The sequence below is a fragment of the Monomorium pharaonis genome, chromosome 4, assembly GCF_013373865.1.
Source record: "Monomorium pharaonis isolate MP-MQ-018 chromosome 4, ASM1337386v2, whole genome shotgun sequence".
NCBI classification, from domain to species: Eukaryota; Metazoa; Arthropoda; class Insecta; order Hymenoptera; family Formicidae; genus Monomorium; species Monomorium pharaonis.
Window position 1 is genome coordinate 31066828 of NC_050470.1, and position 20548 is coordinate 31087375.

The following is a 20548-nucleotide window of genomic DNA, read 5'->3' on the forward strand; positions in this document are numbered from 1 at the left end:
CGAGCTGTTTGAAAATTTGATAAATCGTGTTGTTCGTGCAGATTTTATCAATTAAAAAAAACGAAGACTTTGCTTACTATGGTACTATTATATAATCGTACAGATCAATTATTTTTTTAACAATAAACATACATATAAAAAATAAATATATTAACAGTGATATATATGTATATGAAAAAATGAATAATATAAATATCAATTCTATAAAGTTATCTTGAAACTTTTGTTGCTTGTAATATTCTACAAAAAATTCTTTCAAATTAGAATACCTTTTGTATTGTCTTCCGTAATGTTTTTTTTTTTTTTTTTTTTTTGGCACGCTTGGAACGACTACGAAGAACCTTCCGGTAGAAGAGTTTATCTGACGTATCTCAGTCAAGTGTAGCTCAGCGTGGAAATTTTCCTCGGAACGTGCAGTAAATTTAACCGGTAGTCTTCGCATGGCGTTTACGACGCGGAAGTTGGTCAAGCGCTTCAAAGAAACGGCGGCGGCGCGAGCGAAAAGCGAAACTCGCGAATGCTCGAGCATTTGTATGCTATCGTGACAAATGATTCGTATCGGTTACGTCCTCGACGTGTAACCTGTTCTACACGGTGTGCTAATAATCTGCATTAAATGCGCTCGGCAACGTTTCAAGAAGTGATGTTCAAGATTCAAGAGTGATTCAACGATAAGTCTCGTCAGTTACATTATTTTACATTAGTTATATTTTTGATAGATTGTAGTTTTTGTCGCGTCTCAATTGCAATAACATATGTATTTATTTATTTTTTATTTATTAATTATTTAATTATTGCAATGATGCGCACGCATATTATTTTTGTAGAAGAGAATACAAAAGATTCTGTATTTTTTTTTTTTATTATTATTGCTACAGTATAATGATTTATAGTATGTGATGCACCTTTACAAATATTAAACGTGTGCTCGATATTTTGCAATTTTGATTGCTTAGAGAATTAAAGAGTTGAACAAAAGGCTGCTAAAAGCGCCGAAAAATCATCTGCTTTTAAGTTTTCGTCTGAAGTCCCGGATCTAAGTGCATCTTATCTTAAGACGTTTATTTATACTGAACGCATTTAAGGAGCGTGCGCCACGTTTATAGAATCGCCCTGTACGTATTCTCGTATGTCGGAGTGTAAATATAAAGTGGGCGATTTGGCGCCTGGTCAAGAGACTGTCTACGAATGTCCGACGATATTCTGGATTCCGCGAAGAAAGGGGATCCGAGAAGGGGGATCCCACGCAGATCAAAGGGTGGCGCAGGGGAGGACCGGAGACCGCGTGCTACACACAACCTGTGTTTGAAGTTATTTCGAAAACTAGCCCAGGTGCATTGACCTGCAATGTAGTTCTCCTCCGCGTTCGGTCTACTGACTGTTTCCTCTCGGGCATCGTTCGGAAATCGACGAACTCTTCTAGATTAGAAAACAAAGAAATATCTCCTTGGAAAAATTGTATAGCTCATACTATTATCATCTACATATTGCAATATAGCATGACGTACATATAGCCGAAACAGCATCAACAAATGACATGGCGACAATTGTCATGTATAAATTTTAACTTACATGAAATTAATTAATTTAAATAATAAAATTCAAAATTGAATTAAATGTGTCTGCTATTGAGTTTAATCACGATCAATTTTAAGCTGGATCTAGACCAAATAAACGCGAACGCGAACAGACACGAATGAATAACTTGGCTGTTTAAGCTCATTAAAACAAGCTGTTCATTCGTGTCTGTTCGCGCTGATTTGTTTCTGTTAAGATTTCTATCTTTCTTCTTTCCTGCTTTACATAGGCTTACATGAGAAAACTTTAGAGGAAATTAAAAGTTTATTTATCATGCTAAGTTAATTAATTAAGTCGATTCTGTATTATTTGATTCATATTCATATTACACCTGTCCGAACTTATTAATCAGCTTTGTGTACCGAACATATCGAAGGATTAACAGAAAAATTGAACAATGAGTTACAAACATTTATGGAAAATGTGGGTTAGAAATGCGTTCTCGGATGACGTGGAAATCACGAGGAGAATAGAAATGCATCGTTTCTTTCGTAATAGAAAGATAAGGCGGCCTCAGCGTGAAGATACACATCAGCCGGTATTCTCGAAGGATGACTAAGGGCCATCCCGCGTAGCCAGACGTCGGCAAGGTCGTTGTCACGACCCTTCGTAAGCTTTACACAGGACCCCTCTTAAGGACGTGAAAAGCACGCTCGTTAAAGGCGCCAGTTGCTTTCAGCAGCGATTGTATTGCGTACGAGCGTTTATGAACGCGAATATACGTATAACCGACCGGCGTCGTCGTCGTCGTCGTCGTCGTCGTCGTGCACCATAAATGCATTTTAATGCAATAATCCGCGATAAAGGCTCGCTCAAGTATTATTCGTCAATGAGAGTGTGCCGCGTTCAGTATCCATCGATGCGCTAGTGATAGGATATTCGGCGACGGAATTGTTATGGAACAAACAATACGATAATTGGCAGTTCTAGCCCGAACGAAAAAATAAAAACCGTGTAGCTACACACGATAAGAGCCGATAAATTTACTCACTACAAGGAAAATGCGTATCAGTAAATGGTGAATAATAAGAAGAGTATTTAAGGAATTTTTGAGTCGGCGATTTAAATTAATTGTTCAAAGCATCTGACAATTGGCATTACGCATTACGTCTTGTACCAGACTTATGTAAAAGAAGAATTTTTTATGCAGTAATTCCACGAGGAAGCTGTCGCAATCGCAGTGAATATTCTTGTGCGAGCGGGCGCGCAAGAAATACATACGAGAAACTCGCGTCGCGCAAGAAGCTTTCCTGCATATTCTGGAAAATTGCATTTCCGTGCGTGTGGCAGTGGAAATGATAAACGATTTCGCGGCCGTTTCCCGAGAGGTGACACGCCATCGCGCTGTCGCGCGCCGTCGCGTCATGGTTTTGCCACTTAAATTTGATATGCATGCAATTAAGCGCATCGCGCGTCCGACGGTGCAACGACGCCGGCGAATCTATTTGCCCACGCTAATTTCCGCATAAAGCTGCAATCGAAGAAACCACGTTTCGTTTATCAAGAACCGCACCTGTTCGTGACGAATGAGGAATCATTCCCGGAGACGCGAATAGGACAAGGAGCGAAGGGGGAGGGAGAGGAGAGGGAGAAGACCGCGAGGCGGAAGAAGAGGAGAAGAAATAAGAGTAGAGAGAAGCGCTTGTGCAGAACGTCGAGAGCGAAGAAGGGAAGGAAGGGAGAAGGAAGAGAGCTGCCTTCGGTATCTTCGTATGCGTTTCCTGGCAAGGCTCTTGGCGATCTTTAAAGTCCTCGCTGAGGAATCAATAGAACTTGTTGCTTGAAAAAGAAGAAAAGTCGGAAAAGACGTCGGGGGAGAGAGCAAACTACTTCTTTCCCTAGCGTTGGATACAGTTATATGGGTTACAGTGTTGCGTCTGACATGTTGCTTTAAACGAATCGAATAAAGAACCTTTATAAAATTTTATTTCCTACTTCAAATAAGCTTTATTACAGTTATGATGGAAATCAAAACATATAATCGAGATGGCAAAAAAATTGATGGTTTATTAAATTTTTTTAATACGTATAAATTTAATCGGAATTCAATTGCCTTTTTAATTTAGTTGAAATATGATTGTTTCGCTGAAAGTTTCTCGCTGAAAGTGTGACCAATTAAAAAAGAGGAAATCCGATTACGGAATTTATTTAAACAATGATCGCACAATTATCGAACGAAGAATACGAAGGAGTCGAGGCTCGCGCGAAGATTTAATCGCGTGCAAGTGCAGTAGTATAAACATAGAATCAAAGTGACGCGGCCGACGATATTTTGACCAAAATACTATTATCGCGATGTAACGTAGCGCTGGGCATTCGCGGAGAGTATTTTCGCATGAGAGATTCGAATAAAGTGTCTTCGTCGCGTTGGTGTATGAAGCGAGCGGTATATGAATACGACCCTTTAAATATAATCGGTCCAGCATATCCTGGTCCCTTCGATTTGGCCGAAGGCATCTCGGACCGAGGCGCAACCAGTTTTCGGCCACTTGGCTCTGCATGCGCGAACAAACCCGGGCAAAACGACGGCGCATTAAATCGTATGTTAAACCGTAATTGCGTCCTCGCCGTGGGCGTACCGATGGACCTTCGAATCACCTTCCATTTTTCTTCTTCATTTTCTTCGGTATATCTTTGTACCTTTCGGCCATATTTTACATTGATCCAATCTCGAAGCGAGAAGGCAGGATAAAATCTCAGATTTCTCAGAGTCGAAATACAAAGAAACACGCGAAGATTTCCAACATCTTGGAAATTCGAGATCTTAAGAAAACTCGCAGGATTCGCAGGACTTAAATATTCTTAAAAACAGCGAAAAATTTTGTAATTTCACAAGTACTGCAATTTTTAATTTTTCCAAATTTCGTACGAAGGATTGACATTTTCGAAAATCGCGTTTAATGTTCCACAAGTGCGGTCTCTCGACGATCGAGATCTCTCTTTCACTCTCGGCGGAGGCGCGTGCGTGCGTGCGTGCACGCACCTCTCGGCGTATCCTCACCTTCGATGAGATAGGTAATACTTCGTTCTTGCTGATGTCGTGGTGGTTAACTACCACGTTTCAAGGACATCCACTCCCCTCCTCTCCCGCGTTTGTTCCCTATCGGGAATCTGCGTCGAGTAATTTCGAATTTCGCCTCTCGAATCGGCGCATATGTCCCTTTTTTTTCGCCTCTTCGCTCTCGAATCCTTCTCTTCGTTGGATCTCGTGCTAATTGCGAGATTCTTCGGGCCACGAGAAAGAAAGAGTCCACCACTTTGGTGACGTCGTAAAAAGATGAAGCTACGCACTCGACCATAGGCGACGAAGATTCGACTGCGCGCGATTAAAAATCCTGTTTATATGCGAGGCATCGTAGTTTCACCTCTCACGAGCATGTCCTTTAAGGATGACGATCGTTACGAGTCGATCGTCAAGATCGGAGATCAAATGGAGGGACACTCTTGAATGGAATATTAAAATGTGCTTACATTCTGTGTAAATACATTTTAATAGTCTGAAAAATTTTTATGCTTAATTAGTGCTTCCAGCTGAAGTTCCTATATCTGTTTGAAGTTCATCGTAATATACATTTATGATTGTTACAATTGAATCGTGGACATTTTGACTGACGTTATAGAATAACTCTCGTTTTAACTATATAAATCTCAATTTTAAAAAAGTTACAGAAACGCTTTCTATGAACGCGATAGCAGTCTTCGTTTCAAAACAAGATTTAGAAAAATTTTGTCTTCAAATTTTATACGATTAAAGAATATCAAAACTCATTATAATGTTACTTTGTTGTCAAGTTATGAACTTTATGTAGATAAAAAAAACTTTCATATTCTTTCGCAAAAGTAATTCTGCGTATCTGAATTAAGGTTTGTTGATAAATGGCAGAATTATTTGACGCTTGGAGTCGTCACACTTAAATCATATAGCAAACATCGTTTTTTTAATCTACGCCGTGCGCATTCGACGAATGATATTTCAGAGGCAGCAGGATACACCAAGGGGGGAACTGTCATGTGCGATCAAAACCCGTGGGTGGCATATTTGGCTCCCCATCGGGGGGGCTTGTACCTTTCCGGACAATGACGTCAGGCCTCATTATGCATTCGACGATATCGTTTTGTCGTCGGAGAAGTTTGTCGTCTTCGCTCCGCGCGTATCCACTCAATAACGCATACGATGACGAAGTTGCGATGCAAAGTCCATTCTAAATTAGTTTTTGGACAACAAAACATCGATAGCTGTGATTTATTCCGCGCAAAACGTTTGAAGAAAAATGTCAGATGGACGCAAATATAATTTTGATACTTTTGAGGCGCGTAGCTGATAGAAAAGTCCGAATTTCAATACAATGGTATGTCAGCTATTTAAATGCCAGGTGATCTCTACGGCGATCCTCGAGGAATGTATAATATAAGCTTTATGCCTACGAATGCCTACGTGAATAAATTGGTTTTGCAGGTGGATAAACTTCATGTTATGCCTTGTTAACTGCAGGTCCAGTGTCTTTCGTGGTCGGTTTCGAAATTGCGCGAGTTACCAACGTTAGTCGCGTCTTCGCGAATCGATGTACACCTTCTTCGATTACCTTGGAAACATGATCGTCGGTCCTATCGGCCACAATCTCGAGGAATTCTCGTTCTCTCGTGCATGCGTGATCGCCACGTACACCGCAGTGAGTGCCATTGTAGTGGAAAAACGAGTTGCACGCGGCACTCCCATTCACCAAATTCCTTCCTTTCATCGACGCTGATTCTCCTGGCTCTCGACTTCTCGGTTTCCTTTTCTTCTCAGCTCGTTAATCTCTCTTGGTTACCGGTTTGGTAATAAGAATATTTTTAATTCATATAATAGAATTTTTTCAATTTCAGTTCGCACAATAATGTTGTGTGTGTCGGCAGAAGAACCTTTAATCTCGGAAGATCTAATAGATAAAAGGTACTAATGCTAGCTGTGTCGACAGTTTGAATTTTTTGCTGTTTAGAAAATGTGAACTTCAAAGATCTAATAATTTTACTTATTATTTTCTTTTTTTCTTAAGAATGCAGTACATCATCGTTCCCTTATCTTTTCTGATGCGTTCTTTAGTATACTGAAAGTGACATTACAAATCGTCGAAGTTAAGTTCTTCTCTTATATTCTCGTAAAGTGCTAACGGTAAATTATTGAATATCCCTTTATTCAGATCTCTTTGTTCCTTTGTACGCGTCGTATACATAATCGAGCAGTTGTAATGACAGTTCACTGCAGACCGTCGAAACCTCAGCCAAACTGAAATTGTTCAAGGAAACGAATGGCATAATCGCCTTTTGCGGTCGACTGGTGTTACACACATATCTCCGATATTTAGCGGCGTTTCTCAACAATTTTCAACAAAGTTATGCGATCAAGAAGTAACTTTTCATAATTCCGTTCGACCCAGATGACGGAATTCCAATCGCGAAGACAGTTCTTTTTGCAACGATATCTGCCGCTTTGCGGTTGTAATACCTCGTGGGACGAATTTCACAACGTACCTAAGTCGGGATTATAATTTGTGGCGCGGTACGCGATCCATTACGAATCGCCCAACGAATATCCCCGCTCGACGTTAATCTTCTCCAGCCTTTTCAGCCTCGGGAAGGTACTCATATTAAGCAGTTTACCGTTAAGTAGATGCGCTGAAAGTTATTTATTCCATGTTTGCAAACGTACAATGTTGCACGCTGAAACTTAAAATTTACTTTTTTATTTAATTAATAAAATATCCCTTTATTTATCTAGTATTAAATACTACAGATATACAATTGAGTTAACGTTTAGATTATTTTGGTTAACAAATAAGATGAAATTATCACGCGGGAAAGATCATGTTAAGATATGTATTATACTATATAATTTAAGTTATTTGTGTACAAAGTATATTTTAGAGATGAAAAGAAACACGATTCTAGAGATTTGTTCAACAATTTTAATAAATACGTTTACACATACAAGAAAACGATATGAAGGGGGAGGAGGGGAGAGGGAAATGGTATGAACATTTATATAAATAATCGAAGGTTTCTCGACGCATTTCATTAAACACGCGGATGCTAAATTATTCTGAACTGATCGTTTTACAAGCAGCAGGTATGCAGCAGCGAATCTCGTCATTGGAATATTACGAGTTAAGGAGACGGTGCAATCAAGTCTCCTTTCCGTTCTACGTCACCGAGCACGAGACAAATCTGGAATCTAAGCCAAGGCTTTAATATTGAAAACCATCGTTATTTCATCGCCTCTAATATTTTAACTATATCATAGTCTCTCTGGGAATTTTTTAAATATTAAAATCTACATCCGATAGTTGATGAATAACCACATAAGTATTAACGTCGATTGACAATTTTACAATATATTTTCAATAAAATTACCAGCTATTAAAATTAATCAGAAATTACGTTTCATTATCTCAATTTTATTTATTGCATACAATACTCGATGCATGAGAATTATGTAACTTTCAACACTATTGTGTCTATTTATCCTAATAAATTGTCGTTGTTAATTATTATAAAATTAAAATTTTTCATCTGGGAAAAAATCGACTTTTATTATTTTAAAGACTCTGCTACAAAAATTACCTCAGATGAGACAACCTATGTATAGCAAGTAAGAGGATAAGCAAATGCAGTAACGCAAGTAACCTTCAGGAGTAAGATGGATTATTTGCATTTCGAATCGATAATAAACACGACAGCGTTACATTACCGAGCACAACGAGTGTCAGGAACGACATGAAAATTGCACACGCCTGGTTATTATCTTTGCTGTCACGGCGACTTTCTTCTAACGTAATGAAGCCTTCCGCCTTTCGGTAACAGCGCGAGAAAAGTTCTCTCGGCTCTCAATGATCGCACAAAGAAAGCGATTTATCACTGTCACGTTTGTGTCGTGCGATAATGCCATCGCGGCCGTTGTCGCGCATTGACACCGCCGCTTCGGTCGGCGCGAAGGAAAGTTCGCCAATCTGAGAAATAGAAGGAGAGACGAGATCCCCTACGGCGCGAGGAATCGCGGTCGGATCGCGGCAATTTACTAAGATAATTTCGTGCAATGAACAGCGAGATGAGACGATCGTCGCTCGGCATTCAACCAACTCTCGTCACGAGAAAGCGCCGCGCCGTCCTGCGCGATGCGTGGGGATTCCTCCGATGAACACGCGCGCGAACGGCGAAAGGCGAATGCGGGTAGACGACGACGACACATCGTGGAATCGGTGGAATTACCGCGGAGTACTGAATGCCGTTTCACAACTCGCCTCGCCGGACTGCGTGCCGTGTTTCTTCAATTTCGTTCGCGGCTCGCTGAACGATTACACAGTCCTTTGAAACTCGCAGTAATCAAACAATTTTTTAATTAAAGAAAAGAAGATGTGAGAGTTAATGCGAAAGATGTATTCAGTAATAGCGATGCGTTGGTATTTGGAATTGAAGATGCTTAAGTTGCATAAAATGCATCCGAGGCTTGAATTGACATGCGATTGATTCGGATTGAAGATTCAGGTAAACTTTTAAATATTATGAGAATATTTAAAAGTTTTCTCAGATTTCGAAATAAACAATTTTATACTTGACAATCTGAAAAATCTAACTAGGAAAATTTTATCTCTAATAAAACAGAATTTTTTCCACAGATGAATTAAATTTTCTTTCCAATTTCTTTTCTCGAGAAATATATGTATTGTATTTCGAGGGAAACTTACTTTAGTGTTACAAGATTATTTTGTATTCATAAATGCGGCTGAAGCTCATGTTAAAAAGAAGAATGCCGAAATTTCTGAACACGCCCGTACGACAACCGAGTCGAGTCCTCTTGACGTGATCCCTCGATTTTTCTGCTTCGCGCCTCACCTCACTCGGGACTTATTTGCATGCACCGATATATCAATTTCTCCTGGGATGAGCGTATCGATGTCGCGATCCTGGAGCGGCGGATCTTTGCTCCAAGTCTAGACTCAAGCTACTCGTGCACGTGCGTAAGGCGCTGTCCTAGGAAGCGGGTTTTGTAACGCCGAGACAGGTGTTCTCGACGTTGCGTCACGCCGTAACAATTTGTCCCGCGTGCAGTACACGTACAAGGTGTCCCCTCGAAAAGCTGTGTACGCGGAACGGCACGAGAATCCATTTTTCTTGGGGGAAAGGTTACTTAATTATTTAATTTTTGACATTGCTCCATATTTATCATTATTTTCAAATTATGTCTAATAAAACGCGGCTACCTCCACGTGAAAAAAGCGAGACAAATGTCTCATTGAGGGACTTTTTTGCAGAGACACCCTGTATTCAGCAACGTGCGTGCGTGCAGTTTGCTCTCCGCTCTCGTAATATCGAGATGCCGATGGAAAAGTTATATTCCGCATGCCCCGCGGGCTCCGGCATTCCGTATCTTACGTATGCCTCGCTATTACAGCAATCCTAATAAAAATTGACTTGGCAATGGCCGACGAGATTGGTATATTATTGAACGTAAGAGTTGTACCAAACTGATACGAGGGATGCTTACGGTATCTTATGGTATTTGACTTTCAACATTGACGAAAATTATTATCATCGAGAATGTCGATGCTATCATAATCCTATCATAATAATGATGCTCGATAAAATTATTGTTAAGTGTCGATGTCTAGAAGCTAAAGTCGATATCGTGGGAGAGATATGACCGAAAATAGAAGAACTTTTTGATAGCAGAGAGATATTCGAGTCGACACTGATCCCCTGTTGCGGAGCTTCTGCCTAAACATTAACGCTCGCACTCGAGATGTCCAAGCACCATTCGCTCGGGGGGAAAAAATTCTCGAAGCGAAGATCTCCTGCTGCTCGCGTAAAAAGTTGCTATCCTCCCATCACGTCCACGTGCATTCCACGTGTGTTTGCAGGGGCTCTCGGAAGAATAGCGCGCTCTTACCGCGGCGGAATTTCGTTCCGCAATTTACCGTTGCACGTGCGCTCAACGTCAAAGGGGAATCCCGCGCGAGAAAGCGCGGAAGGGTTTGCGCGATATTGCGGACACGTGAGGTGTAAACGTGCCCCGCTGTTGAGAAATAGCGCGCCCGAGGTAGTCGTCTCGCGAGGTCGCCGTCGGTGCGCTAACGGTATATACCTTTCAGGTACGTCTGCATATATGCCCATAGGCGGATATATTCAGATACGTACGGCCGCCACATTTGTAGAATCGGATATATCGCGTCGCGACGATATTCAAACCGTCCGACGGTGCAGGCACACTCTCGCGAGACGAGCAAAAAAGATACTGCCCATGTTATGTCTCCAGTCCTCTTCCTTCTCGCCAGTCAACGCTCTCTCCCTTTCCTTCGACGACTGATTAAGTGATTGATCGACGCCCGACCGATTATATATTCGATCGAACAAATTCTCCAACCGGCATAATAAGCTGTGATGAATTAATACTTCGACTTGCGAAAGGAGAGGCAAAAATCGATATGATATTTGTATAAGAGAGGATTTTGAACGTTAAAAGAAAAAGCTACGGTGAATAATATAATCGACCGTTACTAGTTCTTATAATTTGTAAAGGGTAAATATTTTTCGTTTTGTTTGCATAGGAAGACTCATCGTATGGAATTTTACTTTTTTTTTATGTATCTTTTTTAGCAGCCTAACAATTTTGCAGTAATCTTAAATCATTGAAACGTGAATTCTTTAACGATTAAAAATTATTTTTCATCTTTCTTGAAATCTGGTTGAAATGACGGATATAGAAGATCGTTTACAATCAATTTCGTGCCGATAGCTGTGTTCGAGTCTACATTTCTAGGTACGTGATAATCGCGTCGCGACACGCGGTGAAAGTGTGCGAAAAGGGGCTCGGAAACGATGTCGGCACGTAAAAGTATGCGTCGCGTGGTGGATTCAAGACAATGAGGATGGGAAAGGGAACGAGAGACGCGAAGTGCGAGATAGATAATGCTAAATTTCCCATTCGCGAATATGAGCGGAGACGGATACATGTCCGAGGATGCCAATAACGAGTACCTACGTCAAGCGGAGATTACATGCGAAAGAGAAAACACGGTAATGTATCCCGTCGTGGCATTCATCATGGAATTGTACCTAACAGAGTCTTCGTAACGCATGCGTAGAGTGTCCTCGAGGAGGAGTACGCTTGACAAACTTCAAGTTTTGCCTTGAAAGTTTTGATACATGATGATAAAATATTATAATAAAAAATATATTATAATTTTTTTATTATTGATTATAACAACAAATATTGATATAAATCGCATCGACAAAGTGTTACGACGGATGCTGTGCGTAGATCTCTTCAAGAATCTCACGATTTCGCGAATAATGGCGAACGCAGTGGCGATCGTTCGTTTCGCCGACGGCGGTATTTTGCGGTAACTGCGAATTAATTCAGAGCATGTTCAAGAGCCATCAACGGCCTCCTACTCGCGCACATTTCCTCAGGCACGGTAACTACCTGCCACGTTATGATAATTAAGAAGCGAATCGTGCGAGCATTCGTTGCGAGCACCACGATCATCAGTCAGGATAATCGAGTGTCACCGACGACATTTGATGGTAATCCAACATTGTGTCGGAATTTCCAACGAGATTCGAAGCCGTAGGATTTACATCGTTATACGAGATCATTCATGAAATCGATAATCCCCATGACATAGGTTCAGGTTTGGCTCAATATACATATGGAATCTCTTTCCTATTTTATGATTGATTATATTGGATTAAAGATTAGTAACGTTGATGATTATTTACTATGGGAAACGTAAGATATTTGGCAAATTCTTATCCATATACAAAATAAGAAGGGAAGACGGTATATGAATTAATATTAATTATATAATGTAATCGCCATTTATGAATGTCTAATGAAGTCATATACGTGAAATGTTGCAATAGTTAGTCTGAGTCAGTCCCCAGGTACGGTCGTCGACTATAACATGAGCACAATCGTACGTACATCAAATAATGGCATGTTATCAATTTACATAACGCACCTCCAACTCGTGAATGATAATTATCACGTTCGTTGTAGCGAGAAGGAAACACGTATTGGCGTACATTTCCGAGTCTACGGCCAGTCCGATTTCGACGTTTCCCATTTATTTCCGCGTTCGGCGGAATGATTATTAAAGAGATATTGCATCGCGTTTTTAAAGTAAAATCGATATCGGAGAAAATCGTGTGTGTTCTCATCACGATGCCCTCCCTTTCTTGCTTTCGTAACGTCTTCGGAAATTGCCAATCGGCGATTTGTCGAAAATTATTGGAGTTGCGCAAGGATCGTCAATGCAATTGCGAATTTCTTTCCCTACATTCGACTAAGCAACAAGATTTCTCAAGCTTAGCGGCAAAGCTTAGCGTAACATACAATTTCTTTTCGTGATATAAAAATTTATTTTTATCTTATTCGTAATTTTTCTGGTAATCGTCCGTAAATAGCAAGAAATTTGACGTATATTTTATTTACGTAGGTTCAGAGGCTTGCCGAGTACGAGAGATACTTGGGACAGGAAGCGAGGAGCTTGATAGACAACGAGTGCATTGACAGCGGGTCGGTCCTCCACCGTGGACAGTTAGAGGGTGATCTTCACCGCATCCAAGAGCTGTTCCCCGGCGACAACTTGCGGCTGCACGAGAGAGACGTCGTCACGACGGTATGACAAATATCTCATTGATATAAAATATTTTTTGCTATCCCGCAATTCCTGAAAAGATGATCAGAATTTCAGTTAGCGATCGTAACGATAGTTTAACACAAATCTTATTCTCCTCTCTAGAGAATGTAACGAAGTTAGTGCAGCGACAAACAACGGTGCTGACAAACGGTATCGTGGACAATGCGCCTTGTAGTGCAGTCTTTCTCACGGTCGTTTAGACTCATCTCGTTTTTCTGCGTCCGCGGAAAACGCGCTCGCGTGTCACTGGCGTGGCGGTTAGAGCCGCGTGTACGCATTTCCTTCCCACGTTCATTCGCGTATCTATAATATCCGGACACAAGTATATCTGATAATTTCTCCCAGCCGTATTTTCACCCGACTCGCCCGCTGGCTGCTGGCGAACGGTGAAATTGATGGCGCGGCGTGCCACTCGTTCAATAGAGCGCTCACTTTCTGCGTCCGCACAAAAAAAGGTATATGGAAGCAGAACTAGAAACTGTGTCATCGAAATAAAGGCTGGCAAAAATGACAATGAAATGATATTCATATTATTTGCATGGAAAGCGCGTTATTCTTTTTTCATATATAACGACAGAAACAGCAAAAGTTAGTAAGTGTATTGTAAAGAAGTAAAACGATCCTTGTGAATAAAAGAACATTATTTTTACCTTTTTAGTTAATAATGGATTAAAATGTGAATCACAATTTTTTTGATATCTCAATATATAGTATGTATGTACATTTTTTCTTATGTATTTTTAAAATTATAAAATTAATCTTTTTTCTTCAAATGTCGTAAATTACAAAAATTACAGACTAATGTTATCGTGATAGAAGTAACAACCGCTCACAAATAATTGTCGTAATTCTATATTTCATTAAATATTCACTAAAAACATTCGCGCAACCAGATATTCTTCCCGGCATTCTTATCCCATAAAACAGCAGCGTCTGTCATTATTCGAAACTCTTACTGTTAAAGACCTCAGGCAATGCACTTTCCAATGCTATAAATGATAGCGGATAATTCATCCGACGCGTTGGATGTATCAGTGCCCGGTCTGGGCTTTTATGCGTTGTAACCACGCGACTACAATGGGTCACCATCTGATTCTCGCCGGAATCACCAGAAGTGATTTCGTAACTGAAAAAAGCGGCGAGCAAAGAATAGAGGATGTTGGGAGAATATGTCGGAGAATCTAATAAGCATATGTTATCTGTGTGTGTTAATCCCATCTACCGCGAGAGCATTCGCTGCTCTCATCCGTAGCACGCCTTAGAGAATCGCCTCTTCTGACCAAATTTGGTAGTGACATTTTTCGGGCGTGGCTGCTAATACTCTGCACGTGTGTAGTATTAGACGATGCGATTAATGCGGCAGTAAAATTAGCACGCTCTATACCGTGCAAAATTCCCCGATCGAATCGTTACAAGAAGAGCTTTGAGATCTTACAATTAGAGAGTCATTTCTATTCAGATTTTGTTACTCAGATAGTTTAGCATAAGTCTTTCTTCTTTTTTTCTATAGCAAAAATTAAATTTAGATCTTAATGCATTATAAATAATCGAATTTAAAAAAACTTAGCTTTTTTTAGAAATAACTGCAATTATTAATGTTAGTAGTATATTAGATTTTAATTTCAAATTTAATTGTTTTTAGAAAACGAAGAATATGTTACGTAAGAGAAATGGCAGTACTCCAGTCAGACTGACGAGAGGACTTTCTCAGAAAGCTCTGGATACTACGGATAGTTCCCCGTCTCCGACAAAATCGCCGACTAGAACTTTTCTCCTAGAAACACCAGTCCAGTTCACCACGGTACGGAAAGTCTTGGAAAATTATCATGATTAAAATATGTTTGCGCATATATCTGTCTATTTTGATGAAGATTAAGAGTTTAAGGACAACAGTCAAGACTCTCGAGTTTTGAAATTGCGGATTTCAGGGTGTGCAATCCCAGGAGAGGCACCTCTTTCTCTTCACCGATTTGCTGCTGATCGCGAAAGCTCGTAGCAGCGGGAACTTTAAGCTGAAGCAAATCGTGAAAATGAGCGAACTGTGGCTTACGGCCGGTCACATAGAAGACGTGGCGGAGACTAGCAAGTCCGCGGAAACTAGTTTTGTCATTGGCTGGCCCACCACGAATGTTGTAGCGACTTTCATGTAAGTAGTATTTTTTTTCAAAATTACCTATAAAAAATATCCAAATGGAAAATATCAATAGTTGACTAGACAACTTATAATCGATATCGTTGTCACGGCTGAATTCATCTTTGCAGGACTGCTGCAGCGCGAGATCTCTGGTGGGGACGTTTAAACGATCTCGTGCGAGAGGAAAGCATGAAGGAGCCACCGGAAACGAACATTCAAGTCGTGTACCACGACAACGACACGCACACCGACTACGTAAGCATACCCGCCTTTTTCACGCGAGAATGGATACGTTCGCGGTCACGCCTTCTCGCAATTCATTCTTCGCGCAATCCATACTTGAATCCGCGAGACATCATTTGACCTTCCTGGTAGTATTTTTCTTCGTGAAACGTCGCGTCTTTTATATCGCAAACGTCCGAGTAGAGTTAGAATCGTCACCGCGTATTGTGCTGGCATTCACCTTCAGTTACCGTTCACAATTCATCGACGTTATATAAAGGTATAAGTGACTTGGATCGCGAATAAATTTCCGTTAGATAAACGCTGTCTATCGTCGGTAAACAAGCTTCGATGAATCGCGTGTCGTATTATTCATGCTTTTGTAATCCGGCAAGGGAATAATACATACGTGCTATTTCACACTTTACAGTTCAAGACGATCAAGGCTCGCTCTGATATGACGGCGCATGACTTCGTGAAGGAAGTAATGCCGTTGTGGGGTCTTCAAGGACCTTTTCAGCTTTGGGCCCGAACGTTCCCAGAGGAGCCGCCGTATCCGTTGATAGGTCACGAACGACCGTTTGCCGTAAAGATGTCGCGTCTACGACATATGCTATCGGCAGATGAGGGTTTTGATCTGGTGCACATCAACAACAGCGGGGTCGACCTGTGTCCCTTCATTCTCAGGCCAGTAATGAAGACACCCGCGAAGAAGAACAATCGGTCGAAGATAACCGGTCTGTTGCGTCGCTCGCTGTCGTTGAACACGAATCTCTTCGGTGTACCTCTGTCGCGACTGGACGAGAACGGATTGCCTAAACCTGTTCTTGTGATGCTGCAACAATTGTTCGCAAAAGGTCCGTTTATGCAGGGAATATTTCGCAAATCCGCGAATGTTCGAATCGTTCGAGAGTTGCGAGAACAGATCGAATCCACGGGAGATCCTAGTTGTCTGGAAGATGCGCCGATTATAGCGGTGGCGGCTTTGCTGAAGGACTTCTTGAGGTCTTTGCCGGATCCCCTCTTGACCTTCCATCTGTTTCCTCTCTGGATGGAAAGCTTGAATACACCGAATCCTGTTCAAACTATAAAAAGGTTTATAATTTATTTTAATTAAAATAATGTAATATCTTTTAATAATATAATATTTTTATATTTATGTTGCTGCATTTTTTAACATTGCTAACGAAATATTTTTGAAAAAAGAAACTGATTGGAAAAAATTTTCAGCATTTTAGATAGACTGCCGAGGGCAAATTTCACGTTACTTTCTCATTTAATTTGCGTGTTACACCATGTGGCGAGACGATCGAAACGCAATCTTATGTGCGCCAGTAATCTTGGCGTTTGCTGCGGTCCAAGTTTACTTTGGTCTTCAAATCCATCGGTGAATCAGAGTAGAGCGATCCCGACAATCACGGAAATGTTAATCCGTCATTGCGAGGATTTGTTTGGTACTAATGTTACACAGCTCCTCGGAGAAGACACACGTAGCGATAGTGGAGCTGAAGAAAGCACCGACAGTCTTCATTGTAAGTATTATAACAGCTCTATATTAAAGTGTCAACTATATTAAAAGATATTAAAGAACATTAAAAGATATTAAAATATAGAGAATATTAGAGTATATTATATATTAAACGATTAGTTAAATTATTCTTACAAAAAATATTGATTGAAAACCTTGAATAATTATGTTATTCATCATTAACAAATTCCTTATGTTGCAGCAGGTGGAATATCGTTAGATAGTCTGGACCTGACGGAGGCACCGCGTAGAGATCCCATGTCCTTGTCAAGAGACTCAGGCTTGACCTTGTCAGATTGTCAATTGTTCATCCCTGAATCGCCTGTAGGCTCGGAAGATTCTGCCCCTAATGCCCCAACATCTACCAATTACGATAAGTCTTTTGCGAAGGAAGAAAAATCTAATGGCAAAATCTACATGCCAGTCTATAGATGCGGTTGGGAGGAAAGAATGAATGGTTATGCATCCGGCACTCATAACCATACAAACAACACGGAGCACAACTTCAGAGAGGAAAAGACTAACGGGTGTTATCCCAATCCGTCTCAATCATCTAATTTTCAACGACAAGATTGGCTGCGAGCACAGCTCAAAAGAACGCCTAGAACGAACAAATTGGATGAGAATGAGCATAAAAAGGAGAGATTCAGCGACAAGGATGCATATGATAGGGAGTACCTAAGGCAGGACACAATGAAAGAAAACGTGGAGAACTGCAAGGCTTATCGGAATAGACAGTTGAATGTAAGCTACGATATATTATCGGAGGATTACAATAACAAGAACTTGCAGCAGGATATCCGAAACGCTGAACGGGTGTCGATTCACAACTCAGAGCAGGATTTAACAAGTGGCGGTGATACACCCCGTTCCGGCAGTGATTGCTATGAATTTAAGAAGGTTAAATCTTCCGAAGTCCAGTACGTAAGTCTGGAATCTCCGATATCGGAGAAAGAGCGACGTCGTCAAGCCCGCGATTGTGAATTGTACGATGACTTTGTTAGAGTAAAAGCGATATACATGGAAGCGTTAAAATACTGCAAAAGTAAAGATTCGAATGGTGAATCCGATGGTAAAATTACGTACTGCGAGGACAGGAGTCGATCAACTGAGGTTTATGGAACCACGGATGTAAACAATTCTTATAAGAGCGTGGTCGACCTCAGCGAGGATGAGCAGGAGGAAAGAACTACAGCATGGCCGGACACACCACCTCCATTGCCACCAAGACTCAGACATCTGCCGCCGGTGCACATGAACCTCGAGGACAGGCATAAAGTGGCGGGTAGGTCCAGATCTCTACCACCGCCACCGCCTTATCGACCTCCACCGCAACCTCGCGCTCCCATTACCACGAGGCATCTAGGATTCGGCAGATCCGTCGTCGACGATGAGAGCTACGTCTGAGAATTCGTCTTAATCATCGAATATATCTTTTTTTTTCCTCCCATTATCCCGGCGTATATAATGTCCAAGTCGTACATTCACTACGGCAATTGAACCTAGTCCAAACCGAAACATGCATTGTATCGGGATAGAGAGATAGTGGCGATTAATCGCATCGTCGCGATTTTTCGTTAAGAGTGACGAGTACTTATCGTCTCTTCTTTGATCAAACTTAGAAATAGCGAGATAAACGCGAAACAAAGAGAGACGACGAAAAATTCGTCGTTTATTCATTCATCGACTGTTGACAATAGATCTTGGCCCGCGTTCTTGTATTTTTGATACTAAATGTGCTCATTCGATATCTATTTTCTTGACTTAAATTTTTTGCATAAGCGAAATTCTAATTCTGATGTGTACTCAGAGCTAAATGCTGCGCTAAATCGAGGACTCGGGCCTGCGACTGTCATTCAGTGATTCAGGGTGCTTCCACGAGCGTTAATTCATATTATTTTAGTAGGCTTAGTATTCATATTTAGGTAGTTAACTAAGCATAGACTAAATAAACGGACAATACTAGCCCCAAGACGATACTATGAGTAACTCTTTTCTTACACAAATAACGTTTGTAAAACATTAATGAGAGATGAATTCTCTACGAGCGTTGAAGAAGTTTTGTGAAAATACAATCTGACGCTGCTTGTTAGCAACGCAATAAAAAGCACAATAATGCGCTCGATGAGTATTAACGTTCTGTAATATGTTTTATGGTGTCTTAACCAGTGGAAATCTTTTATTCTTATAAATCTTTTTTAATGAATACGTTCTTCAAATCGAGTACATTTTTATATTGATGCAACAGCGTGTTTGTATATTTTAAGTTTACGAGAAATTGAGATTAGTTGCAAGAAAATTACAATGAAAGTTTTACGGAATAGAATTTGTTATAAATTTAAAAAAAAGTAAGATATTTCATGTGCATTTGCAATTGATAGCAATTCAAAGTTGACTTTAAATTAAGGAAGATACTTTTTTTAATAGCTCTGTTAACAACGCGTTGGTAACTGTGTTTTAACAAAATTTTATTGACAGAATTATTGATTTCTTAAATGTTTTTTTTTTGGCATTTTTCTAATATTTTTTTGCGCTTGCATTGAACGAAAATAAATCTTCCATGTAATAACAAAGATAAACCCCGTTTTTATGCTAATCGTAACATGATTTGCAAACATAAGATACTGTGTGCGTAAGATACAATGTGCGTAAGATACAATTATGATGCAATGATTATGTTCTAATGATTACGGGATGCAACAAGCATTGGGGTGTTATATACTGTACGACGAATCTTTTGTCGGTCTTTGTATATATTAAACTGTAAACTGTCATCTCTTTTATATCGTTGAACTTATGGTACGATGTGTAACATCTATAAGATATGTATACTTATCTAAATTATATATGTTATGCTATAAAAAGCAAATATATATATATTTCGTATTTTATACATCTAATGATTTTTTTCGATACAATTCCCACAATATTCCCATTTTATGACAAGATTACACATAAATCAATACGATTACGTATATAAATTAATTAATAAATTAGTAAATTATTTCACAAAAATATATTCTTTTATATTAAATATTTCAGGTAAAGTATTTATTAAAAAAGAAATAATGATTTATTTTAGATAAAAGAAAAAGAAAGTACAAAAAATTTCGTAGAATTAAGAAATATATTTTTTCTGGAAAATTTATTGCTTATATCGAGAATTTAATATAAAGTCTAAAAAATAAAATACAATTTGATGATTGTTGATTTTTGGTTATATAAAATATTTGCAAAAAAAAAGAATGTTATAGTTATTAAAAGAAATCTTGTATACCAACAGTGATTTATGATAATACCTATTATATTATTATTGTTGATATAATACTGCGTTATAGTATCAACAGTGTTATTTTAAAGAGTTAAAGTTATATGTGATTGGCTGTCATAGACGCTACTTGTCAATGT

General features: G+C 39.8%; 1 protein-coding gene across 4 annotated transcripts in view; it reads left to right on the plus strand.

The window, feature by feature from the left end:
- The window catches only part of LOC105828262 (rho GTPase-activating protein 20), a 188367-nt gene extending 168334 nt beyond the window's left edge, over positions 1-20033 (plus strand). For 3 of the 4 annotated variants that reach the window (XM_036286304.1, XM_028189042.2, XM_012666509.3), the window contains 7 exons: positions 13053-13235; positions 14899-15057; positions 15185-15402; positions 15519-15645; positions 16043-16707; positions 16843-17144; positions 17343-20033. In XM_036286304.1, coding sequence (XP_036142197.1) covers positions 13053-13235; positions 14899-15057; positions 15185-15402; positions 15519-15645; positions 16043-16707; positions 16843-17144; positions 17343-18547 — 2859 coding nt within the window. In that variant the 3' untranslated portion in view covers positions 18548-20033. The remainder of the gene's footprint in view (positions 1-13052; positions 13236-14898; positions 15058-15184; positions 15403-15518; positions 15646-16042; positions 16708-16842; positions 17145-17342) is intronic. The other variant, XM_036286305.1, reaches the window with a different exon arrangement.
- Positions 20034-20548: the final 515 nt, after the last annotated feature.